The sequence below is a fragment of the Alosa sapidissima genome, chromosome 1 (genome assembly GCF_018492685.1).
Source record: "Alosa sapidissima isolate fAloSap1 chromosome 1, fAloSap1.pri, whole genome shotgun sequence".
Taxonomy (NCBI): domain Eukaryota; kingdom Metazoa; phylum Chordata; class Actinopteri; order Clupeiformes; family Clupeidae; genus Alosa; species Alosa sapidissima.
Window position 1 is genome coordinate 20,599,847 of NC_055957.1, and position 26,004 is coordinate 20,625,850.

The following is a 26,004-nucleotide window of genomic DNA, read 5'->3' on the forward strand; positions in this document are numbered from 1 at the left end:
AAAACTATTTGCAACATTTGACAAACAAATTGTCCATGGCATGGAGGAAGATAATACATGTCTTAACTGGTGTTATATCTCCTCCGGAGGGTATATGCTAATAGAAAATATATAGTTTATGGTGTTTAATTTGTTTTCCCCGGACAGTATAGGCCAAAATGTATCCACTTTACACTAGATTCGCCTTTACAGAATAGAGGGCAATGTATTGTGCATGGCATGGAGGAAGATGGGAAATGTCTTAAATGGTGTTATATCTCCTCTAGAGGGTATATGCTTTCAGAAAATATATAGTTTAGGGTGTTTAATTTGTTTCCCTTAATAGTGCAGGCCACTTGACTCGCCTATACAGAATGGAGGAGTATGTGCTATGCATGGTATGGAGGAAGATGGGACATAAGTTGATTAATTTAATGCTATATTTCATGTACAGCGCCTATGCTTTTAGAATATGTATAGTTTTGACTGTTCTATGACTGGTAAAACCATGACCCATGCATGCATTGTTAATTAATCTTAAACTATATTTATTAGCATAACATGCACCTTTTTGCTAGATGTCACAACAATAGTCACTTTTTTGGAGGGTAACTGCAGTTATCCCATCTGCATCCTTCTGTCGATTTTGGACATTTCCATAGACACCAATTTTGCAACAAACCAGTCTGAAATAAGCCAAAGAAATTCACTTGGGCTTATTATTGAAAATAAAAGAATGTTCCTCAACAATGCAAGATTCTAAAATTCCATGTTAAGTTAGATGGGGTCAGATATTCTTTAGAATGTGTATTCTACAACATTCTAATTACAGTTTTGTCAGTATGAATAATGCATAAAACAACCCTCATTTTAACATATTTCCACCAACTGGATTTTTACATGGTCTTTTACTATGGTGTCTAGATCACCAATTGAAATATAAAAATGTGAAAATAAATTCTGTTGCAATTAGTTTTGGGTCAGACCTTTGCCTGGACTATTAGCTCCGTTGTGGTATACAAATTAGCTATACGTAATTACATTATGCCCTGTTTGCCCATGTTAACAAACAATTTCAAAAAACGTATAATACATTTTTTGTTTGTCTTGATGTAAGTAATCAACTCAGTAATTTTCATGGTGATATGTGAAGGTTAATTTTGTCCCCCTATTTGCATGAGAAAAATACTGTATAGGCGCATGAATAGGGTATATTTAGGTCTTTTTCTAAACTTTCCCCTATTGGGATTCTTCGGGGCTTTTTTTTCCTTACTCAGGACATATTGAGGATACAAAATCAGTTAAGTTTTCTTCTGTTGCAATTTGTTCAACCTTTTTTCATAAAATGACTGGATAATGGCCCACACGTTATTTGATTAGCATAACGTGTTGACGTAGCTTCAACGTAGCGTCTTCCTGTTCCCTCCCCTCTCATATGGTAGTTGTTGTCTTTCCTTAGAGCAAATCTGCCTCGTCGGTGTTGTAGGGGCAAGTTTAGCTAACCTTCGCAATCCAGCTAGCGTCACACATGACAGCGCAATTTTTGGGCACGTGGTTCCCTTAAGGAATCTGAGATTAATTGTATTAATTGAGTCAAGACATGTCGTCAGACAAAACATTGGTAGCCTTTTAGATGGTTCAGTTTTAAGGCTGGCAGATTAGCTAGCTAGCTAGCCACTTTGCTAGCTCTGAACTACATAGACAAACATTAGCTTTTATGTTTAAGGCGTAAAGCAACTGACTACCTCGATATATAGCTTTTGATTTCGTAAATTCGCATTCTTAAGGGATCAGTTCTCAGTTTGACTGGCAAGCGAGATAGCAACTTACATTTTCTAAATAACTTAGAAAGCACGATCTGTTTCTGCCAAGCCTGAGGAGGATGAACTGGATTTTCCCTTTGTCAAAGGGCTCTGGACCAATCCCACCTCTCAATAGTTTACAACAACAGAGACAGAGGCAAATCGAGTCACTTAAAACTGCCCATGCAAAGTAAGTAATATAACCAAGCGATTATTGTTTAAATGTCAGGATATATTGTTAGGTTTATGTTGCCTAACATATCACGCTAATTCTGTATGATGGTTAATGTTAGCTCTCCGTGTTGTTGTGTCCCCATGTCTTAACTGTCATGCGATGGGGTAAGATTAAAGTATTAGCCAGCTAACTAGGTAACGCAATTGCATTGTTTACTCAAGATCTCAGACAGGCCATAATTGAATCGCCTCGTTACCCACGGTACTTCCAAGTACTGTGGTTTTCCAAGAGATTGCACAACTGTTGATGGCGTGTGAAATCTTTAGCTTGCTAGCTGGCGAATGACGTCCAAAATCTTGTAAACAACGAGAGGCCTACTCAGATTACTTTGTTGGTAGTTCCTAGTTGTTTTGGTGTATGGGCATGTACTCAGTTGCTGATACCACTTAGTGCCACTTGACTACATGTTGTTTTATTATTATTTTTTTATCTAGTATCGCAGAGATCCAAAAAGATGTGGAATACAGAATTCCTTTTACAGTCAACAACTCGACCATCAGCGTCAACATGTGAGTTTAACCACCATTGACACATCATGTTTGGCCACGTGGATATTTGATTTAAGAATGTACTTAACTGTTGATCCTTGCCACATTAGCTTTTCCTTTCTATCCACAGATTGCTTCCACCCCAGTTCCCTCAAGAGAAGCCAGTGGTCAGTGTCTACCCACCTGTGGGTCATCACTTAGTAGAGAGCAACAATGGCACAGTCATCACCAGCCCACTTCTCACCAACGTCAGTACCCATCTGATGTAGTCTGAACTTCACTGCTAGTATATCTGTAATAATAGATGACTATTATTAATGGTAATAGTTCCTTAGACAACTTCAGTAGGTGCTGTGTAGGCTTCTTTGTACATGACGTGTAGTATAAAACAGAGAGGCATATGTCTGCTCTTGTGTTGAGAACCTAAAAATTAAAAAGTCAGTGTTGCATTTGAAGGTGGGGTGGAGTCTGTTACTGATGATATGTTGCTTGAAACATTTTAAACACTCTTGGCTTTTTATTCATGTTGATAAGTACCTCCATTGGTCCTGCTTGCAGAAGTCGGGTTAGGTTCCTGTGCTTATGTCATCACTATTGTCCAGTCACACAGGCTCACATGGACATGTTTTGGCTTGACCTGTTTTTATAGGTTTTCTGTATTGTGATTTGACCCCACTCATACTGAAAACTGGTGTTTGCATAATAATATATTTTCCTTGAAATTAAAAATGTTTGATCTCTCTTTCCCTTCTCCATTGTGTTTACAGTTCGGGATGCACTCTGACTTGGGGAAGGTTATCCAAAGCATCTTGGACGAGTTCTGGAAAAGCCCACCTGTTCTCATGACTGGCACCACAGGCTTTCCTTTGTGAGTAACTGGTAGCTGTTTAGGCTTGTCAGCCATATAACCTGTTGAGTCACCTACTAAAAGAATATAGCTTTTAAATCCAAGGCTTTATAAGACTTAAGTAATCATTGAATTCAATGTTAAACAGTAGAACCTTCAATACATGTCCACTGCAAAGATGTTAAGAACGCTGATACTGAAAAGTATGATAAATATTAGTCATTGGCTGTAACGGTTAAACTTTCAGGCCTTTAGTTACCTTAACCAGTACATTTAGACAACACTTATTGCAGACCTCGTGATAATAAGAGAGCAGCATCACATGAGCCCTTGTTGCTTCAGCACAATATGGCAGCTGATCTAGACGTCCAACTAAGGAATTCAAATCACTCGGCTCTAGCTCACTTTCCTCCCTGCATAGGCTTTCCTCCCTGCATAGAGCATTTTTTTGCTAGGGAGGAATTCTTGATTAGCATCGGAATCGGAGAATAAAAATGTCATAACTCAGTAAAATCAGTCAAATCAGAATGACCATTTAACAAGGTCATGTTTGCGTCTTTGTTTCCATCCCTCCTCCAGCATGTACAAGCCCTCTGGGATGTCCCCATACCCACCCCAGAGTTTCCACTTCGTCCCGGCCTTCCCCCCACAGGAAAGCCAGCGCCCCATGGGCCCTGCCTCCATGCCACACGCCGGGACGGAGGCACACGCTGCACCCCGCCCAGCCGCACCCGCCTACGGCCTCATAACAGACCTGCCACTGCCCGTGCCCACCACTGACTCACAGGTACGGATGGAGGAGGCAGCATGTACGGGACCAAGAACATCTACGCCAGGCTGAAACATGCCATGTTGCATTCCGCCTGGGTGTCAGTGGACCAGGAATGTGCACAGTTTTCACTGCTCAGGCCGTGACCTATATGCATTTGTTGCTTGTTTTAGGTTGGGGTGAACGGTCACATGTACAAGATGCCGGAGATCCCAGAATCGTTTGCAGAACTGGCAGAGATAAGGTAAAACTAAACAAGACAGGATTTGAAAATTATAGTTTCAATTCCTTTGAAATGGATTTTGTTCCACTTGCCTCTTTTACAAAACATTAGTTTGAGAAGCTGTATTAATTGACTGATTGATTTTGCATGTGTCCTAGTTTGTCTCAGCTGAAGGACATGAGCGACAAAGAGGATGTCCTTCTGGAGTTCTTTGTGTCTCTACCCCAGCTCAAACAGGTCACCAGTGATAAGGAGGAGCTGGTCAACAATATTGTGGCAGTGGCCAGTAAGTATAAGCAGCGGCATACATCCAAACATACAGTGGCATGCGGCTTCTACACCTGTGTGTGCCAGCTAGACATTCAGGGATTGTCGGTCACCAAACACTACAATCCAAGGCAGCGATGCTCAGGTGTCTCTCTTGTTGTGATAGTTTCATCAAATGAGAATAATCTCTTCCTTTCACTAGAGAAGAACCTACAGCTCGAGCCCCAGCTGGAGGGAAAGAGACAAGAAATGCTGTTTAAGGTAAACTACCCCCCAGAGTTGCGTTGGAGGCATTTGCCATTCAGCAGTCATGGAATTGTTTCTGTCTTGTGAAGATGTATAAGGCAAACCGCCATAGGTTTATGGATTTGTCCTAGCTCCAGAGATGTTCACAAGTCAAGTCGACATGTCCAAGTCGAGTCTCAAGTCTTTGAGGTGGAGTCGCAAGTCAAGTCTGAAGTCACTGTTTGTGCGACTTAAGCTCTCCTTACACTGACAGACTTTTGAAAGACTACAGTCTCAGACCCTTTCACATCTAAAGACAAGTAATAGAGTTTTAAGTCACAGACTACGATTTTGCAATGACTAGGGATCTTGCAGGGTCACTATTTACAAGACTGCAACTAGATTCCTTTAAATTATTACCCATCGTGCAATAGATAAACAGGAACTGAAATGATAGCCTACTAAACTCAGTCATATTTTCGTGTTTCTGCAGCATTATTTCATGCGTGACATCTCTATGTAGTTGTTCTGTCGCGTGGAAGAGCCGACTAAAGATGTATAAGAAACGAAATAACAAATGATCATATTCATGGGCTTCATCAGGTCCCTTGCTACAGCTGTCGCCTACTTTGCCCATTCCTGTTTGGTGTTGGAGAGAAGTCACTATTGGTTTTTATTGTTCACGTCACTATTTGCATGAGCCACGACTAGAAAGCCTTGCGATAATATCAAATATGTTTGATATTGTCGTAACTGCAAAACTAGAAAAAGACTGACTCCGACTGACTTAAAACCGCTAAAATTGGCACCTTACACTTAACGATCTAGTTGACGGGAGCGCGCCGCCATTCCAGTACAACTCCCATGATTTTTGTCAGACTTTAGTCGCCGACTGTAAAAACAGACCAAAATCGTACAATGTAAGGCCGCCATTAAGTGCGACTCGAGTCAAAGTCTCACACTCAAGTCCCCATTTGTGTTCTGTTTGTGGATTTGTCCTAGCTCAACTGCAAACATTTGTGTTCTGTTTGTGGATTTGTCCTAGCTCCACTGCAAACATTTGTGTTCTGTTTGTGGATTTGTCCTAGCTCCACTGCAAACATTTGTGTTCTGTTTGTGTTTTTCTCTGCTCAGTATGAACAACTCACCCAGATGAAATCCAATTTTGAAACCAAGATGCAAAGACAGCATGAGCTGAGTGAGGTAAGGCCCAGTAGCTGAAGAAGCACATGACCTCATGGTTTCATCACCACCGCGACTCAAGATGGCTACAGGGAGGTGTTGTGTCTTTGAATGAGCTCTTGTTCATATCTGGGTTCCAGTCTGTGTACAGCCACTATCCGCACAGTTTTTTTCTTCCTGTTTAGTCATATGATGCATCTAAACAAAACAAGACATGTCAGGTTGTCTTCTTGTTTCAGCAATATAGGCGCGCTCACTCACGTACTTTATATTGAAGTATTTTGGGTGCGAGTTAAAAAATGTCAATTGGAAGTGGAGGAAACCTCACTCTCTTGTACCTTATCTTTAAAAAAGATTTATTGCACCATGCGATGGTGCGATGTGTGGTTTCCTCCACTTCCAGGTTGTCTTCTTGTATCAGTTGTGACTTCACTATGTCTGGAGAGGAGCACCCTGGTTCTCCACAGGCCTCCATCTACAGATGGAGCTTCTCTGACTGCTTTTTCTCAATCCACACTCATCTCTCTGAGTCCTCTTTAGCTGTTCTTGTTTTAGTGTACTTATGCAGGTATCCATTTCTCTTCTGTATAGAGGTGGCAATAATCCAATTGTCTCCAGGCCAATAGTTAAGTGACTTGACGTCTACTTTCGTTGTCTTTAGTGAAGCCTATGACACATTGGCGGAAGGAGGTAATTGGAGAGCATAGGCTTTCCAGTCATCCAGAATGTAGGTTGATCTTGGGTGATGTTGACTGTCAGTGAGAATGGAGCATGTAGAGTCTGACCTGGAAGCAGTGGAGACTGACTCAGCAGCAGAGTCACTTAACAGGGTTATAGTTACACCATCAAAAGAGTTATAGTTACACTGAGTCAAGGAGGGGTAGATAGGGCCCAAAGAGCAGAACCTTGGATTCTAGGTTCACAGGGGGCGTTCACGTCACGAGAGCTCCTCTCTCCCCTCAGAGCTGCAGCCTGAGTGCCCTGCAAGCGAGACTGAAGGTGGCGGCCCATCAGGCCGAGGAGGAGTCTGAGGAGACGGCCGAGAGCTTCCTGGAGGGCAAGACCGAGATTGACGACTTTCTGACCAACTTCATGGAGAAAAGAACGGTAAAGACACTCAACAAGAGATTGTGTTGAATAGTGGATATAGAAAAGCTGCATTTATATGTTGACCTTATTTTCTGACCGTATCAACATTTATATGTTGACCTTATACCCTGAAAGACCTGTAAAATGGACCTGTACGATTTTGGAGGTCCTCCATTAGGCATCGCTTTTAGCACACAGTGAACAGTTAGCACCACTATATGTATCATACACTCATACCACACTGTGATCATGCAGTTATGGTACTGATCGACTGTATTTATCCACATTGGCTACATATTTTATGCTACTGTTTTCTTTTACTGTACTTCAGTCTACAGTAGTTCTGCTTTTGTGTACTTCTATACATTCTGCTGTGTTTATTGTATTCATTGAATACAATTCCAGAATGTCAGTTCTTCTGGGGATATGTAAGGCAGAGAGAGCACTGAAGTATTTCATTGTATTCTGAATGCATATCATGGCAATACACTTGTAGTTGACTTTGTGTGGCCCCTCACAGCTGTGCCACTGCAGACGAGCCAAAGAGGAGAAGCTGCAGCAGTCCATCAGCACCCATGGGCCCTACTCCACCACCCACTAGCACCAAGCTGCCAGGGTGCTTTTCTATTACAGATACACAGAGGTGCGTTGTGTTTTCCTGGCCATTTTGTAAATGAGTGTTCGCTTTTAGCAGCTGCTTTTCCTTCTGGTTCATGGCCATTTTGTCTCTTTATGTGCATCCCCAGGTTTGGATATGCTCCACCAGCAGAAGGGTACAACAGATCAAGATAAGAAGCACATCTGTCACTAGGCAGAGAGGAAAGTCCTTGTGGTGAATAACCCCTCAGAACTAGGCAGACATTTATGAACCGATATTGGCATACAATTTGTAATGATGTTATTGATTGATAAGTTTGTTTGGGGGAGTGAGGTCCATTTACTTGAATCGGATATGGTAATGTTGCCGAGTACTTACAGACTTAATGACAAATACTGTATTTAAATAATGTTGATAATAGACTTTATTATAATCAAAGACACTGTGTATTATATGTTGTTATTTAATTTGTTAGGTTAATTAAAAACATTTAGAAAACCCCTGTTGTGAAATTGAATAACTTTTTGCCCAGTCTTGGTGTGATTGTTCAAATGAATTCATTCAGTTTAGTGCATAGTTTGTCACATGTCAGGGCATTTAGTCTAGTGCATAGTTTGTCACATGTCAGGGCATTTAGTCTAGCACTTTGTCACTTGTGAGGGCATTTAGTCTAGTGCATAGTTTGTCACTTGTGAGGGCATTTAGTCTAGTGCATAGTTTGTCATATGTGAGGGTTATTTCAAGTGTGACGGGCCATGTCATGTGACAGACAAGAGTGATGAGTCATATGTTCTTGTATTGATGTTTCTAACCACACTAGATTCTAAATAGTGAAAAGTATGTGTCTTTTGGATACAATAGAGGGTGCTTAAACACAAGATACACATGTGCCTCTGCAAAAGTAATTCATACAACTACTTGCTAACATATAAATACATGCTTTAGTGACAGTCAATTCTAGTACCTTAGTTTTCAGATGTTACTCTATGATAGGCCTATAATGGACTGGAGTCATTTCTACTAATTAGTTTTTAACAGCTCAGTCTAGCATACATTGTCCAGATGGGGATGAGAGTGATTAAAGGTCCCTGTATGTCCGTGTAATAGTGAACCAGTGAATTAGTAGACTTGTGTATGACTCAAAGCCAATGGAAAGTGAGGTCATGTGCATGAAGTGTGACTCATCTCAGTGAAGTATGTGGAAGTCCATCACGCACCCAAGGAGGTCTCGAGTGACACTAATAGGGCTGTCTCATCTGTCACCGCCTCCCTCCCCAGAGAGCAGAGTATTAGCAGGGAGAATGGCTATCCTATTAAGACAGAGAACAGAGTCTACCTGAAACATTTGCAAGAGAAATGAACATTCCAGTGGTTGTCCCCCCCCCCACTTTAGGTTAACCTTATATGAAAGCAAGTCATCAACAGCTGTTTGTTGTGGATCAGGTATTTTAATTACTAAGGGTACGAATAACAGGGTGTACCAGACATCAAATATAGCTAGGTATGATAGGGATGTGGTGCTTTTCAGATTTGGAAAAAGGAGCTTTGAGGTTTGTGTCACAAATGCGAATAGCACTCGAGTACAGTTAAAACACAGTAGATACACACACATTCACAAACAGAGAAATGGGAAGTACACCACCTTTCACAAAGTTGGCAAACTGAAGTTTCTCTTATTTAGTTTGCTCCAAACTGTACAGGTGGTTCTACCAGACTTGGATGTCCCAATATATCCTTAGGAATAAATGTATTTCTAGAATAATTTTGCAAAATAATGTCAAAATTACTATGACTAGCAGTTGGCAAGGGTGGAAGAGTCAAGACTAAACTCTAACACTGGGTCCAAGATGCAAACTGACTAGCATAATTTCCCTTCTCAGCTACACTAAAACATCTTAAAGCTCCAATTCAGTTTTGGAGGGACAATGTTTGAGGTACTGTGCTGTTACATATGTATGAGTATCATGTATTTTGGCAGCAAAATGGTCTCAATTAATTACAGCCTAAGTTGGACTAGTTTCACTGACTTGAGCGTGTTGATTAAAAATAGAAGGTTCTAACAGACTACATGTGTCCTACTGGTTGAGGCTATAATTAGAATGTTAGTACATTCTTAAGATTAATTTCTCTAGCTAATTACTGAGACAACAGATTCTGAATAACAGTGACTTTGCTAACCTGAGAAATAAAATGGAAAAAGGGGAGTATGGAAAACCACAACCAGGGTCTAAAAAAAATAACGTGCACAATTCCAGTAAAAATGTTCAAATAATACAAACATAGCTTAATACAATGTATTGCACATATAATAAATAGTTGTTTCCCTTAACTGTAAACAAACTTAAGACATTTTAACTCCAGAAATAAATCTTTGTCCACAATTTGTTCACTTGTCTCATGTGGGCCCAGAACAGCTCGGTGGCTCAGTGTTTGTGCTCTGGAACACGTCCAGAGTTGCCCGGCGACACCTCCAATGCACAAATCATATTAAAAACAGAGTTTCTACCACTCAGCTCAAGGGGCTACAGGGTTCAGATAAATGGCCACCTCATCCTGTCCCCTCCCATCCCACCTCCAACTACATTTCCCTCTAATCCCTTTCTGCATAGCCTGGATTTGTACTCAGGCAGTGGCGTAGGCGGCCTCGTACAAATCAGGGTCCTTGTCGTCTCCGCCACTGGAGGAACGGCTGCTGAGGTCGGCCACACCGGACTCGAGGTCGCTGCAGGCCGAGAGGTCATCAGGTTCGCCAGCACCCAGGGCCGAGACGAGGGGCAGGGACGCGGGCGGGGTCTTGCGTTCCCTCTCCGGGGCCGAGTCCACACAGGGGAAGTAGTCCTGAGGGCTTTCGGCCACCCCCTCTCCCGCCCGGTCCGAGGCCGGAGGGGCACGCCGGGGCGTCCAGTCACTGGCTCTGCTCATCATCTTCACGGCAGCCTCCACACTCTTTCCCGTCAGCATGGCTATTCTCTGTTAGGAGACAGGGCCACAGATCACATCAGAGGTGGTATACTGTCTGTGAGTGATGTGTGACCAATTTTGACCAATTGATAAACTATTTGTAAATAATTAGTGACCAATGTATAACGTAGCATAACAAATGCTCTCAGACCCCAGCTGTACGGGTCATGGCAGGTCAAGGTCAAACAACACCACTGTAAATGCTGCTATGTATGTGTCCATGGAAGTCCATCACCGCATGCTGTAGATAACATGTGCAGGTGGTTTACATTCTGATAAATTTACTGTATATGAATGTATAACACAATATGATCTATAGGTGTGCATATTTATGTTTATATTTGTATATCTGTGTGTGTGTGTGGAGCTGGTTGATGCCCCGTGTGCGTGTGTGCGTGCGTGCGTCTGGAGCTGGTTGATGCCCCGTGTGTGTGCGTGCGTGCGTGCGTCTGGAGCTGGTTGATGCTCTTTGTGCGTGTCCGTCCATCTGTCCGAATTTAGTGTATGGCCTTTGTGTGGGTGTCCGGAGTGGGGTAATGCTGTGTGTGTCCGTGTGTGCGCCTGTGTCTCTGGAGCTGGATGATGCCCTCTGTGTGTGTGTCTGGAGCTGGTTGATGCCCTGTGTGTGTGTTGGTGTATGCAGAGCTGGTATACACCCTGTGTGTACAGTATGTGAGTGTGTGGGGGGGGGGGGAAGAGAGAGAGAGAGAGAGAGAGAGAGAGAGAGAGAGAGAGAGAGAGAGAGAGAGAGAGAGAGAGAGAAAGAGAAAGAAAGAAAGAAAGAAAGAAAGAGAGAATGTGCAGAGCTGGTGTATGCTCTGTGTGTGAGTGTGCAGAGCTGGTGTATGCTCTATGTGTGTGTGTGAATGTGCAGAGCTGGTGTATGCTCTATGTGTGTGTGTGTGTGTGTGTGTGTGAATGTGCAGAGCTGGTGTATGCCTTGTTGGGTGGGCGAGTGGGCCGTCCCTCGCGGTACCTCCTGGTGGGTGGTCAGCTCCTCCTCTAGCTGCTGCGTCTCTTCGCGCACCGCAGACAGACACTCGGCTGCAGACTGCCGCGCCACCAGCGCAGCCGCCCTCTCGGCCCGGTTATACATGCTCTTCCAGAACCTACCAACACAACCACAGCAATGTGCACGAGAACAGCCATGGACATACGGACAGATGGCAGGTAGACAGACAGAGAGAAGAGAGAAAAAGCAATAAAAGTGACATTTAGTTCAATAAACAAATCACAGAATTTACAGACCAGTCTTGTGCTTTGCCATCAATAGTGCCAGCAACAAGATAAAATGAACCTCTTGTTTAGATTGAACCATTTAGATGTTTTCCGTGCGGTCCTTTGTTTTTCTTAAATGTTTAAGACCCATCAGCCACATGGCTCTGCATTTGCTAGGTTAAACAGGGCTCATGCATGCAATAGAGCAGCGGTTCCCAAACTTTTTTCCCCCGCGGACCACCATCTACATCCTGACTGCTCGCGTGCATGTGCACGATCATGTCCGACATCATGTTTAATTAGCCGCCCTACATGATAACAAATAACTAAATCAAAATGTGCAACTGGCCTACACAAGCTCCCACGCTTAAAAAAAAACAGTGTGGAGAACAACATTAGATCGGTTAGATAGCACCTCACTGCAGGCCACGCACTGTGGCTTTGGGCAGTCTGTCTACCAATCCACGTGAAGCCTGGGCCCATATGCCTCATCATAGGCTACTTTCGTTTTCTTTGCCCAGTCTTTTCTGTCTCGTCCTTTCTTTTATCCCCTGCGCTCCACCTCCACCTTCATCATTCTGCCCCCTATCCCATCGTTACCTGTCTCCTAATCTGTTTCTCTCGCTTCCCCTCTTCGATCGCTTTAATTAGGCCTTTTGGACAGTGTCCCTGTTTTCAGCCAGTTTTCCATGTTTGCGTAGCCTTCTACCTAGCCTATACTTCCACGAAACTAACGCGCCAGATATTCTGGGTGCCTGCAGGAAATCACATGCATTGTTGGTAGCTTATTTTTTTTAATGAAAACATAGCCTGCTATAGAGTTTACAAATGACTTCCTTTATTTCACGTTTCCATATCATTATAACCCGATTCAAAATTATTTATGAATTAATTAGAGTATTAATTCATTCATAATTTTTTTTAAAAACACCTTTCCGACATTGCTCTTTTCATCTCGCGAGCTGCCCCCTAGTGGCAGCTCGCGTATCACAGTTTGGGAATCCCTGCAATAGATAAATCAAGTCACCTTGTTTCCCCTCCCAGTGAATGGCTAAAGCTGCCCTTACACCAGAAAACTTTGACAAGACTCGGGAAAGATTCTTGAAAGGTTGTAGTTTTTTGAGTAAAGCTTGAATGGGGGGCATTGGTTAAAAGACTCCCAATCTTTCAAGAATCTTCCCAAATCTTGTCAAAGTCTTCTGATGTATGGGTAGCATTACTTGTTTAGACTTGCTTGTTCAACATCATTATCGGCACATTATCAATAACCTAATCCTAACCTTTTAACTCCATTACTGTTTCATCTAGGACCTATAGCAGTGTGTCTTCAGGTCTGCTGTGTTTATAGATAGTGCAGAAGCAGTGTGTCGGGTCGTATTTGAAACCAGAGCAGTAGGTGGTGGTAATGCCATTATTCAGAAATCTCAGAGTAAATAAAAGTGACTGTGCATGGTGTGTTGGTTGGGTTAGGGGACTTGTCTAGTCCAGAGGCTGGACACTCACTTGAAGCAGTAGGGGGTGGTGACGGGCCGCAGTGCCCCCTGAGTCTGGCTGTGGTCGTCTCGGTACAGCGGGTTCAAGAACTCAGCCCGCTGCTCCCACAGCACAGGCCAGACAGAGTGGGTTCGCTCACGGAGCCTGGGGAACACACAACAGCCAACCAGGAATCAACCAGTCGTCTGCCACACTGTAGGAATATAACTAATGCCATTGTCATTTTTCTTTATCCATTTCAAATCTCATGGGCAACACTCAACAACAGCAATAGAGTCCCTCTGAGGCGTAGTGCCATTCAGTCTGTCTACTTAAGACGTCTGACCAAAGCCCAAAATACAGCAGCAGATCGAGTCTATTTGGTGAGACCCTCAGCAGGCCAGGCCACACCAGCATGGTTTGTGCTCCACAGCTCAGCTCACCGGAGATCCCTTCTCTCCTTTTGGCAGTTGCCCAGGAAGTTGCCGTACTGGCAGGAGTGCACGTGCATGTGCAGTTGGAGCAGGAAGCGCTCGTTGAACTCGAAGGCACATGGGAACTGCTCCATCAGGTGCCACACACACTCCAGGAACTGGTCGATCACTGGAGACACCTCCTTGGGGTCACCCTCCAGGTGAGCATACCTGGAAACAAAAACATGTTTTTGTTTCGGGGTTTTATCGGAAAATGTAGTTTGTTTAGTTTTTTTAAATACCCCTAATACTGTAATACAGTATGTCCTCAGTTACAATACATACATGGTAACACAGACTGGGTGACTCCAGATGAACCTGTTTGCAAATTTGAATTTGTTCTGCAGGTCAGTCTGGAAAGAAGCCCATTGACGTCATTTCAATTCAAACAGTTTCTTGGTATTTTATGCCCCCCAACGTTGTCTTCAAGGCAGCGCTGCCTGGAAGGCACTAGGGTTAGGCCTGGGTTTAGGATTAAGTGCCTTTAAGTCAGCGGTGGCAGCGCTGCCTGGAAGACGACGTTGGGGGCATAAAACACCATCGAGCATTCAAACACTGCTAAATTCAAATTTACTAACAGGTTCATCTAGGCAAATGGTAACATTAAAATATGTAGGAAATGTTATTCAGGAAAAGGATCTCCTATTTTCAAAGACTGTACCTGTGAGAGAACTTGTGTCCAAATGATATCCAGTCCTTTTCAATAAGAATCTTTTCAGAAGATAGAAATAGAGAAGATATTAAGACTGTGAAGTCTGTCAAATCAACTGGGAAATAAACTGAGTCATGCAAGAGGAAGTTGCATTTTTCTGCGAATCATTATCTCACTGCTGTTGCCAAAACACTTATACGAGTAGTTCCTAGTTGTGTTAATTTGGCAAGTGTATCAGGTCTGCTATGATCTGTGTGTGAGCTGCCTGCAACAACAGCGGCGCTCGGGGAGCAGTGAGGGGTTAGCTGCCTTGCTCAAGAGCACTTCAGCCGTGCCTACTGGTCGGGGTTCGAACCGGCAACCCTCCGGTTACAAGTCCAAAACGCTAACCAGTAGGCCCTGTGTGTGTGTGTGTGTGTGTGTGTGTGTGTGTGTGTGTGTGTGTGTGTGTGTGTGTGTGTGTGTGTGTGTGTGTGTGTGTGTGTGTGTGTGTGTGTGTGTGTGTGTGTACCATGAATCCTTTCAGGGTGCGGTAGTAAGGGTCTAGAAGGACACTGGCAACTGAGCAGGCCTGTGCTGTTCGGTCCCAGCCATCTGAGCAGTGGACTAACACACTGATCCCTTCTTCTCCTACAGCCTGAAGACAGACAGACAGACAGACAGACAGACAGACAGACAGACAGACAGACAGACAGACAGACAGACAGACAGACAGACAGACAGACAGACAGACAGACACACACACACACACATTATAAACAAAATACAAAATAAACATTATATTAAAACAAATAGCAGTCATAATGTAGACCTGTTCACTTTTTGAAACATAAACTAGCCCTAACTAAAATAAATAAATGATAGAGATTTTTGACTGCACCTTTGCTATGAAGACACCAGCATCCAGAACAGCTTTGATGTGCTTGAGCCAACCAGAGTTCTCCAGGCCCCATAGGAAGTCTCCCATTGATGGTAATCTGAACTCTCCCACTGAAATACAGGCGAGTCGAGCTTTGAGCTTAGCATAGCACCTCTACATTCAATCAAGAGGAAATGTTTACAGTTTGTGCTATTGTGTTTCTCATTACGATCATCTCACACATCTGTACGCAAACAAATCCAAATGAACATCAGTGTTTCCCATACATTGACTTATTTGTGCCGGCCCACCACAATATCAACATTGACCACCACACAATGATTTTCCAGGTTGTACTAAATTGTGCTTAGATCTGGTTGGCATCATAATCACACTGTGCTAATTTGTTAAAAACTGTTGTATTCAAATTAATGCTGCAAACCAACCACCACAAATGGAATTCAATACTGTGGGAAACACTGAACATGAATCAGGAAGGACAGAGATGCACACACACCCACACACGAAGAGGCTAAATTAATTATAGAGTGACCATGTTTAACTTACTGTCGACGATTTTCTGTTGGCTGTTCCTCATGACGTGGATGTTTTCAATGCCGATAAATTGCAGTTTAATATTGGTGTAGTGGTCTTCATTCTCATATCCTTTTCCAGCAGCACGATTGGCCATTGCATTCAGCTGGAGGCACACAGGTCAACATGTATAAAAACAGACAAAAGAATGGAATTAATCATTAGGCATTTTTGCACTGCTTTTTAGAACGTGCCTTTTTGCACTGCTTTTTAGAATGTGTCTTTTTGCACTGCTTTTTAGAATGTGTCTTTGTGCATGTGTTTTTGAACGTGCGTTTTTGAACGCGTCCTGGGTGATCCGATCTTCAAGTGGTCAGCCAAGACAAGATGAAAGATGTTGCTGACCACTTGTGTTTTCATTCCACTATTGGCAACGTAATTTTCAATAGAACGCTCATTGACCGGGATGCATCAGAATACCAACTCAGACCACCTCCGCACGTGGTTGGAGTGATCGGTTCACAATGCGTATTGGTGATTGTTTACACTTGTATTTAGAACTGACCACTTGTGATCAGATCACCAAAGACACATTTTAAAAACAAATGTAAACAGGTTTACGATCACTACAGTTTCTAATCTAGTTTATTACTTTATTTCCCCTTGGGGATCAATAAAGTATCAATCTATCTATCTATCTATCTATCTATCTATCTAGTCTACGGGCCCTAATTTAACTGAAGGTCAAAGAGCAAAGTCACCCAGTCTTGTGCATGAACAAAAGCTATCGTGTGGTGTTTGGGAGCATTGAGCTGCATTGAGCCCCCAGTGTTCGACCTTAGGATTTTGCTCATCATATTAAATGAGCAAATACATTTTGCCTTGTTATTAAATTATTTTTGGTTGGACTTTTCACTTTGCATAAGATGGAGCTTTTTGCAATAACATTATAGCAGAATGGTAAGACAGGTACATTAACGCTGTACGCATACGCTGCACACACACACACACTCTTAGATTAGCAGGAACATGCTAGCAAAATGGTAAAACAGGTACATTAACAATTACCATACCCTGCACGCGCACACACACACACACACACACACTTAGATTAGCAGGAACATGTATTAGTCACCTTTGGCCTTGTGTCCACCACATACATCAGCTCGCTGGCTGGGTTGGACTTCATGATGGCCTGGATCATCTGTTCGTCCTCTGTGGAGCGAGCACTGAAGCCAGATAGCGGCTGACTACTGCGACAAATGGAGGCCTGATCGAGACAAAGGAAGTCTCTCCTCAAGAACACAGCATGTTAAACTATTCACTGTTGATCTCACACTTTCACAGCCATTCACACAGCCCTTGCCCATTCCATATTTTAACATTGGCATTGGTCATCAGCCAAACTCCAATCGAAATGCAGCTCTGATGGAACGCGTGGGGCACAAAGACATTCAAAACATTTCACCAGGGTCAATCACCTGAGGTCTGAGCATGAAATCTGTCTAGTCATGAATGGCATGCTATTGGTATTCTATTATGGTAAACATTCTTTGAGCTTACGCATGAGGCTACGGTAAAATTTTATGACTGAAAGCAGACTAACACAGGGGCAAAGGTGAAGTGCTGACAGCATCAATATGTTGCTATTGTTTGTTCCCTCTACGGTAATGGAGAACTCAGAGCGCATTGTTTCAACATTGTCACGTTACAATGCTGTTTCAACATTGTCACGTTACATCTTATGACAGAGGAAACATCTACAAGCATGACTCGGCATGAATATTAATCAGGCCATTACAAATCCGTTTTACAGCTCTATCACATTGACATTTAATAGCAGATGTACACAGAGTTGCTCATGACAGGCTACATTCAGAAGCATGTGCTCTTTTGGTCTTTTCAGAAGCATGTGCTCTTTTAAGTGAACTCCATGACCATGACACCCCCCTCAACAGTCCTATTTGCATATGACTTGCTTGTCCCCATAGCTTTGAAGGTTCTCTGTAGAACTTCTAGTATCATCTGAAAATCTAGCTTTTCTTTACTTTCTACTTTTTGAGATATCATAAATTATCGCCAGATCACCATTGCAGCTACTAGCCAACAGAGGTTGAGAGACATGTTAAAGCAGGCAAGACTTCTGATGACCAACTTACACCATTATCCCGGTGGTAGTAGGACAAGACAGGGAATCTTCCTCGGCTCCTGAATTTGGCACTGCCCACAATGATGGACGGTGTGGCCGACTTTGGCACATACAGGTCAGACGGGTAGGTGTCACACACCTGGTGGATACAGGAAAACAACAACTTGAACGAACCATCGTATCGTTCACATTCAGGGATGCAGTGGAGGCTAAACGCAAATAAACGCAGTTTACCCACCTCTGAAATTTCAGAAATAGAGTTTATCCACCTCTCAAAAGAGTTTATTCACTGACTGCAACTTTTAACATTTAAAAATCACAAATCACATGTATTATCCACAATCAAAATATGTACACTCACCAACACTCAAGGAACCATTTAATACCACTTGCACTGTTATACACATTGGACAATAACCTCCACCATCATCCAACATGTTCTGAATGCATTTTCTAAAAATCCGATACTGCTGGCGCATTCCACCTAACCGTGATCACAGAATTCATAGTTTACCCACCTCTTATTTTACCACTACATCCCTGTTCACATTGCAAAATCAGTAAAGATGTAGCAACAACATACAGTGTGCAATTAAGGGTTGTTTTCATCACTACTTTTCAATGATGATAATAACCTTGGCATGTCCACGCTAACAAACCCATCCTATTGTATTCAATAAAAAAGCATCAATGAGGAACTAAAACCAGCTACATTCTTCATCAAGTAGTTCAATGAGCTCGCTCTCTCTTGCTCTCTCTAAAAATGTTTTTTACCACTCACAAAAATCGACTGGAAAAGAACTCCCAGCAGTTCACCTCATGAACATTCACAGCCTGTAAGCCTGTAGATTAGTGGCATATCTCTCGCACTGCTGTCTCAGTGCAGAACTTAACGGGAGTCCTTACCCTGTACTCGCTGTTGGCAGGCGTGAGGTACCAGAGGTTGCTGGGTATTCCCATTCGCCCGTACTCAGCCCGCAGGTCTATGAAGCTCCAGGCCTCCTCCCGCTCATCCTTGTTGATGTTGGGATGATAGGAGAAGCACGACAGCTCAGTATACCTCTCTAAGAACAGGAGAAGCCAGAGAAGAGTCTTAAACACTAATGCTACTGCATGAACCAAGAATGCATAGCATAGTCTCTGTTTATTTCAGACTGACAAGAAAGAAAAAAAAAAACATTAACCCAGATGAAGAGACTTGTCTAATTAAACAAGTGTAAATAGTCATGAGCCCACGGTTGGAGTCGCACATGAGTTTCAGCACCACACCTGGTCTGGAGAGACGTGTCAGGGAGGCCTGCACATCTAGACAGTCCCTCTCCTGAGGGATGAGGAAGTGGTAGACCTGGAAGTTCTTGCAGCGGATGATCAGGGGACTGCCAGAGGGGTTGGTGAGGGGACGCTCGATACTGCTGATCAAACTGTGCAACACCTGCAAAAATAAACAGGATTTTCATGAGGTTATTCTTGTTTTCGACACTGGAACTGGTTTTGGTTTTACTGTTGGATGGCTGATATGATGGCTGGGTATTGGGGGGAAAATGGTGGAACAGGATTTTATTTATAACATTTGAAATATCTAGAACAGCGGGAACTAAAATAGCAGGAAATCAGACAGACAGTTAAAAAAGAATGTAGCTCTCCATTATACTAGGCTATATCACACATTATTTCTTACCCATGTCTCCTTGCGAGCCTCTGTGTTTTCAACAAAGATGCTGTGCGTGGATGAAAGATACAGTGTCCCGGCTGTTGACTTCCGGGGGGTCACTCTGTCGATTAATCTCACATTTTCGACCTGTAAAAGATAGCAGAAAACACCAATAATAAAATCTTCTCTATGTCGACGAAATAAAATGGCAACATTGATAAGAACGTTAGAACGCAAGACGTTTCAGTAATGATTTACACACAGTCCCAACAGCTGCCGTGAAATGTGTATTTCCCATGGTAAAGACGTGTTCTTCACCTATTCCATCCTTGTTCTAGTATTGTGGCGTTTCGTATGGTTACACACAGGCCCTATATAGCCACATCATTTGACAGCTACTTCCTCTCGTTGCCACAGCTATTTCACCATAACCATCACGCACCCCTATTTCCACGTTCCCAAACCGGTCCGTGTGCATGAGAAGACGAAATAGCCTAGCCGGTTCATACAACACAGGCGACAATGAACAGATGACATGAATGTGCGCAAATGCAGGCTTTCACCCCCAAGTAGCGACGAGCCCTAGCCGTAGCCTAAGCTAAGTCTTGCATCATGAACACAAAGGATTGTAGACACTATAAAATCTATAATCAAAACAATAATAACCAGTTTTGTCTATTTGCAACAATAGTGAATAAACCGTAAAATAAAAATAGGGGTTCCTTACCTTAGGCGTCCTGATATGCTCCATCTTCAAACGCAACAGCTAAAATGGTGCGCCGAGGAAAATCGTATAGCCTACAACCTTCTTGAAAGACACCCGATCCCTTTTCAGCAAAATACAAGCATGCACTCCATGTTCACAATGACGTTACAGATGGACTGTCCTGCAGGTAGCCCACGCCATCGTCCATCGTTGTCCGCGAGGCGGTCCGACTGGAGATTCGCCTAGCACCCACCAGTCCTCCGGTGCAGATGACAACACGTATCGTATCGTTTTCGTGGAGATTATTTTGCCGAGCAGCGCCTGCGCAGACTACTCTGTTCTCCATCTATTCTGTGTAGGACTAGATCTGAAAATTGGGCTGCTGTCGGTCTATAGGCTATGTAGCCTATGTAGGCATAGGCCCTATAGTTCCAAACCACATGCACCCATAGAAAATTAAAAACCACATAATAGAAAATAGACATAACCTGCTAGGCTATTAGATATATGTTGCTCAATTGCATCCTGTTGGTTGTTGGTTGTTATAAAGAGGAGAGACATACACTGGGCTATTCATTGCTAAAATTAATACAATCATATTTTCTAATGCCATTATATGAACCTCTTTACCGTGGCGTAAGCAGGATAGATAGCCACCTGTTTTTTTTACAGGTAGCCTAGCCTACTTCATATTATGCTGAACCATACAACTGAAAAGTCTGACGACCACACTTCATATTTGCATTTTGTGATAAATAGGCCTAGCAGCTAGGAGGACAGTGTTGCTCTTCTTGTTCGTCCAGGCTTACCGAAATGGTGATCTAGGCCCATACATTTCACATTATTTTAGTAATCAGAAACACCATTCATGGGTTTCATCAGGTCCCTTTCCAAAGGGGTATAAAATCAAATAGGCCTACGCGCCCGTTTTTTTTTTTTTTTTTTTTCTTAAAACATCTCTTTTTAAATTGTGTGCGCCTTTCACTAAATCATGTAGGCCTACTGGTTTTTACTAAATCTTGCTACTAAATTGTGCGCTCATCTTGGGCTAGGCTATTAGCCTACATTGTGCTCACTTTTTAATTTGAACGAATTTGAATGAAAACTATTTACTAGTTCTGGTAATTATTTTAAGGTAAATATAGGCTAATTTGACAGATCTCTTGCAGTGAAAATCTCTGTATAAGCCACCAACATATCATATTTGAACTCTGCCTACTTCTGACAGTAGATGGCAGCACATGTTCAATGTTCCTCCCTTTAAATGGTTATGCTGAATGTTAAGCCTATGGTTTTAATCATTGCATTTGTCTGCTGTGGGATGGTAGATTATTGCAGAAATCAGGAGGTAGAGAATAGATAGATATAGAAAAAAGTTGTCACTCATATACTAAATTAGCACTAGGCTACAGATAGAAACACTCACCCGAAATATTATCCTTCTTGCTCAACCATAGTAAGCTATTCTAATAACTTATTTATGGATTTAGGGATTTTTAAAGTTGGGTCCTCCGAGTTTACTGTCGGCGTGAAGGCAGTCATAGAGACTAGGCCTACACAGGTGTAGCGGATTTCCTAATGACTTAAACCTGATGCGCTGGCTGACTGATGCTTCTGAGGTGAGTACCAGAGCCCGTTTTTATTAGACATTCTCTTGAAATCATAGCTACCAGTCAATAGTCCAATAAAAATGATTCGCTAGGAAATTATGTTCTTCCTAATGGTGATTATCTTTCCTAATTGACAAAGCCCTTATGTAGGCTATGGCACATTAATGTAGAATGATCTCATTAGTAGGGTCATGTCGAGAGAGCGTTAGCTAAATTTTGTGACAAGGCGGTAGCCTAAGATTTTCAGGCAGTCCTCTAAAAACCATGAATAATCAATAGGCTATAGCCTAAACCATGTGGAATTCCTGCTCTAATTGTTAAGGCAGTGTAGCCTACAACAATTTCAATGCCTTCACTGAGCAAGATGCTACCCGACTGTGATCACCTGTTCAAAAGTCTAGATATCATGCAACATAGGTTCTCCTAACATTCCTCAACTTAAAAGCCATCTGCACTGAAGCACTGACATAAGGGGAGTAACAAAATATATGAGCAAAACGGCTCATTCTTAAACACTCATGTTTTGGCCATAGGCTACAGGTCTAGATAGTCAACAAGTAATATGGGATTGAAGTGTTATTCTTCATATCACCACACACTGTAGGTCTATTTCTGTTAAGTTGCAGTGGTGTTAAAACAGTATTAATAATTCTGACAGAGATACTAAAAGATAGGCCAACCCAGAGCCCAGTGCTCCTACAGTATGTAACTTCCTTGACCTGCTGCACTTTGTTCCTCTGTTCTGTCTTGTTTGGGCCTGACAATGTAGACACATTTTTTAAAAAGATTTATATTTTCAACATCTTTTCAATGTGTGCGCTTTACAGCATGATTAGCTAATGTTTAACTCTCACAAAACCATGTCTGTATCAGGACATGCAGTTGTATGGATGTAGCTAATGCTTGCAGTTTCACCACACAGAGAGGTAATCCTACCCAGGGATATGTGATGTAATGACTTTGTTTAAACCAATGCGGTGCCATTTCTCCTGCCGTGCAGCAATGCCTGCATCTGGTCAAATTGAGGAGTGAGAATATTCTCCGTTTTAATTACAATCCGGCTTAAGATGTAGTGCCAGTGTCCTGACATGGCATCCTACATCATGACGATCTAAGCTCCTTTTACACAATGCCCAGCGGCTCCTCCATGGCCTCGCGTGAGTGATTAGATTTGTGTATGGAGTTTTTTCTTTGAGTTCCTCTTCACCACATTGACCGTCTTAGTTGTGTCTGGTAATTTGCTATGGTAATGTACTGTTAGATCTGCCTTAAGGAACACGTGTAGCCTAAGGGTAGTTCTTGACAACCATAGTGGTGATGTCTCCTGTTGCCACGTAAGCCGTAAGGGTTTAAGAAGGAGAGAGAGAGATAGAGAGAGAGAGTGTTTAGTATGGTGAACCAAGATACAATACAAAGCATTATAAAACAAAGCAATAAATGAATGGAGGAGAATAGTTCAGTTCTTTTATTGGCTACAATATAGGCAATAATCTTGAGAAGTCACTTTTGACATGTAGAACATTTACAAAGAAAACCACACCTTATTCAAATACTTAAGTTGCTGCGTGTACTTGCCCCAGCTATTATATCACTGACAGTTCAAATTAAATGGGCCATAATGGTTTTGTTGTCAGAAATCTTAACAGGTAGATGGTTACACCCTTCCATGTGCTTAAATGTCACAGTTGTTGAGTGGGTGTGTTCTGTCTGTATCCTTAGAGGACTGGTTGAACTTCCATAACCAAAGATGTATTTGATCAGAGTCCAGCTGTATTTATTGCTGGCTGTAAAACAATTGAAACTCAAAGGTGTTTCAGTTGAAGGCAGAACTGCATGCATACTGATAGTGCAGTTTTGAAGGGGTATGTTCATAAGAATTCACACTATCCAGCTGTTAGGTTGCTAATGCAATTCATAAGGGGTTGAAATGTGTCTCATTACGAAGTTAAGGGTGGTCTTAGTGCTGTAATCCAACCCATAGTGTTTTACTACATGTTTACTCCAGTCAGACTCTCCCTGTCCCCTTGATCTATTTTTGTAGGCCAGACCCTCCTCGAACAGCCTGTCAGCTGTACAGGGAACTCAGGGTAATGTTGGGTGCTCCTTGTGGCTGGGACATTAAGATTGACCTTATCTCAACAACAGGTCAGGACCCAAGACTGTTTCCATGCTTGCATACTCATGGGAGTAATAAAGAAAACACTTAGTGCTCTTTATACCCCCCCCCTCTCTCTCTCTTCCTTTGTGCTGCCACAGAGGCTCACTCCCAACATGTGACTGATGGTGCGACCTGAACTCGATACGCCATGCTGAACACTTGAGCATGCCGGCAGTCTTGATAAACAGACAGACTGGCCAGACTGTTATCGACCTGTCAGATGGACACGGGTTGTCACATTGACCCTTGGCCCAAGGACAGGCTCTGTTTGCAGAGAGACAGGGAGGGAGCATGTGTTTGTATAGTCTAGTGGTGGTCTGGCATTGAAAGCATGACGTAAATTAAGTGCCAGGCCATTTAGAGAGGAATATAACTACCATTGACTTCATAGGCTAGGCTTCTGTCACCACCAATATTCACCAGCTTGTCAGAAGCATCTTAAATGTTTCGCCACAACATCCTGGTTACAAGGAGTAATGTCAGGCGCTCACTGTGCTGTTTAAAGTTCCTCTGTGTAAATGTTATTGCTGGAGTCTAAACAAAGAACATGTATGGAAGGAACTGCCACCGAGGACTCAACGTAATGGGTCCCCAAGATGTCCTAGAAAGCCCAAGGTGGTTCTTGGATCCACTGAGCATGAGGTATCATGGGAAATGTGTGTCTGAAAACTTCCTGGGTGGTTTGTGTTTGTGTTTTAGTGAAAATGATGTCTGCTTTAAAGAAAGGTTTTTAAAAAGGTAAAAATCCCTTCACAGGGATGGTGCTCTGCTGTATACAGTGCAAACATGCCAGCAGATATCCACTGCCTTAAGCAGCCATATTGACAAGATACTTAACCCTGTAAGGGCATATGTAAGAGGCTGAAGCTATTTATATCATTAACAGAGCATCCTTTTTGGATGAAGCACACAACGCTGAGACTACTGTGCATATCTCTTGAGTCCCACTGACAAGATAAAGTTTTTGTGGGGCTTATTTTTAAACAAAACCCTTGTTATCAGAGGAAACTCCTTGCAGCTCTGGTAGAGCTCCTTGTCACAGGCACTTGAGTTCCCAGCTTCCCAGTGTAAACATGTGCAGTCTGACGAGCATCTTATCTGACAGCTCCGTCCTAGCCCATCTCGAAGACTCCCATTCTTACCCCCTAGTCCTGCAATCCCATTCAGTGTATGCCAGCCAAACCAGTCCACACAGGCCTAGCACTATATTCCATTCCACTCACAATATATTCTTGAATGTTTTGGTTACAGGAGGGCAAATCTGGTAGATGGAGGGACAGCTGTTTTGTTAATGTAATTTTTACAGGAATGACCCAGTAGGCTGCTTGTACATAGTTCCACCTACTTTCTCATGCTCATTGTAGGATCTCACCCATTTTTGTAATTAACAGGATGAAAGCTGTAATCTGTTGTTTCTTGAGGAAGGCTTCCCCTCTCCTTTCTTTGCTTGTAAATCTTTGCAGCGTGATTGGTCTGGAGTGTTCCCTGAAACATTTTCCATACCCACCCCAAAATATAGGATAAAGAAGCTTAGGTATTTTCAAAGTGTTTTTTCCCCACGGGTTGTACTGTAATTTTGGATAATTACGACTAATGCTCTTGTGGGTCTGGTGTGGATCTTGTGATTTTAGAGCATTCAGAACGGCCTTGAATCGTGCTGTGTGTTGAACTTCAGGAAATCCATATGCAGTCTCATTGATTTATGAAATTCATGTGATTTTGTCGACAGCATTGAGTAGAATTAGGAGTGCTGCTGAGATACATAATGTATGGAATTACCCTTCTGTGTTAAAAGTTAAAACTACTATCTTGCCCCCACCTTGTTTTTGTAAATATTTTCTTCATTATCATTATGT

General features: G+C 42.6%; 3 protein-coding genes across 4 annotated transcripts in view; 2 read left to right on the forward strand and 1 right to left on the reverse strand.

Annotated features, from left to right (window-relative positions):
• The first annotated feature begins 1,424 nt into the window (after nucleotides 1-1,424).
• On the forward strand, nucleotides 1,425-8,202 carry vps37a (VPS37A subunit of ESCRT-I). Its single transcript, XM_042106375.1, has 12 exons — nucleotides 1,425-1,971; nucleotides 2,451-2,525; nucleotides 2,635-2,752; nucleotides 3,272-3,372; nucleotides 3,931-4,138; nucleotides 4,294-4,364; nucleotides 4,502-4,629; nucleotides 4,813-4,871; nucleotides 5,970-6,038; nucleotides 6,981-7,124; nucleotides 7,627-7,749; nucleotides 7,853-8,202. Exons 1-11 carry the CDS (start codon nucleotides 1,862-1,864, stop codon nucleotides 7,705-7,707), a joined length of 1,164 nt encoding a protein of 387 aa, XP_041962309.1. The 5' UTR covers nucleotides 1,425-1,861; the 3' UTR covers nucleotides 7,708-7,749; nucleotides 7,853-8,202.
• A 930-nt stretch (nucleotides 8,203-9,132) lies between these two features.
• On the reverse strand, nucleotides 9,133-20,705 carry mtmr7b (myotubularin related protein 7b). Of its 2 annotated transcripts, none has more exons than XM_042106860.1 (14): nucleotides 20,402-20,705; nucleotides 19,702-19,821; nucleotides 19,293-19,455; nucleotides 18,930-19,087; nucleotides 18,034-18,162; nucleotides 17,010-17,144; nucleotides 15,908-16,040; nucleotides 15,362-15,471; nucleotides 14,993-15,118; nucleotides 14,491-14,540; nucleotides 13,800-14,000; nucleotides 13,387-13,521; nucleotides 11,642-11,774; nucleotides 9,133-10,674 (listed from the first exon to the last, which is right to left on the reverse strand). In XM_042106860.1, the coding sequence occupies exons 1-14, from the start codon at nucleotides 20,423-20,425 to the stop codon at nucleotides 10,327-10,329; spliced, it is 1,965 nt and encodes a 654-aa protein (XP_041962794.1). In that variant the 5' UTR covers nucleotides 20,426-20,705; the 3' UTR covers nucleotides 9,133-10,326. The 2 variants fall into 2 exon arrangements, with proteins under 2 accessions (XP_041962794.1, XP_041962803.1); XM_042106869.1 differs by having other exon boundaries at nucleotides 10,473-10,674; nucleotides 11,605-11,774.
• A 1,212-nt stretch (nucleotides 20,706-21,917) lies between these two features.
• Nucleotides 21,918-26,004, forward strand: part of LOC121712599 (microtubule-associated tumor suppressor 1 homolog) — a 59,585-nt gene continuing 55,498 nt past the window's right edge. The window contains exon 1 of the mRNA XM_042096651.1: nucleotides 21,918-21,999. The gene's annotated coding sequence lies outside the window, so the exon portion shown is untranslated. The remainder of the gene's footprint in view (nucleotides 22,000-26,004) is intronic.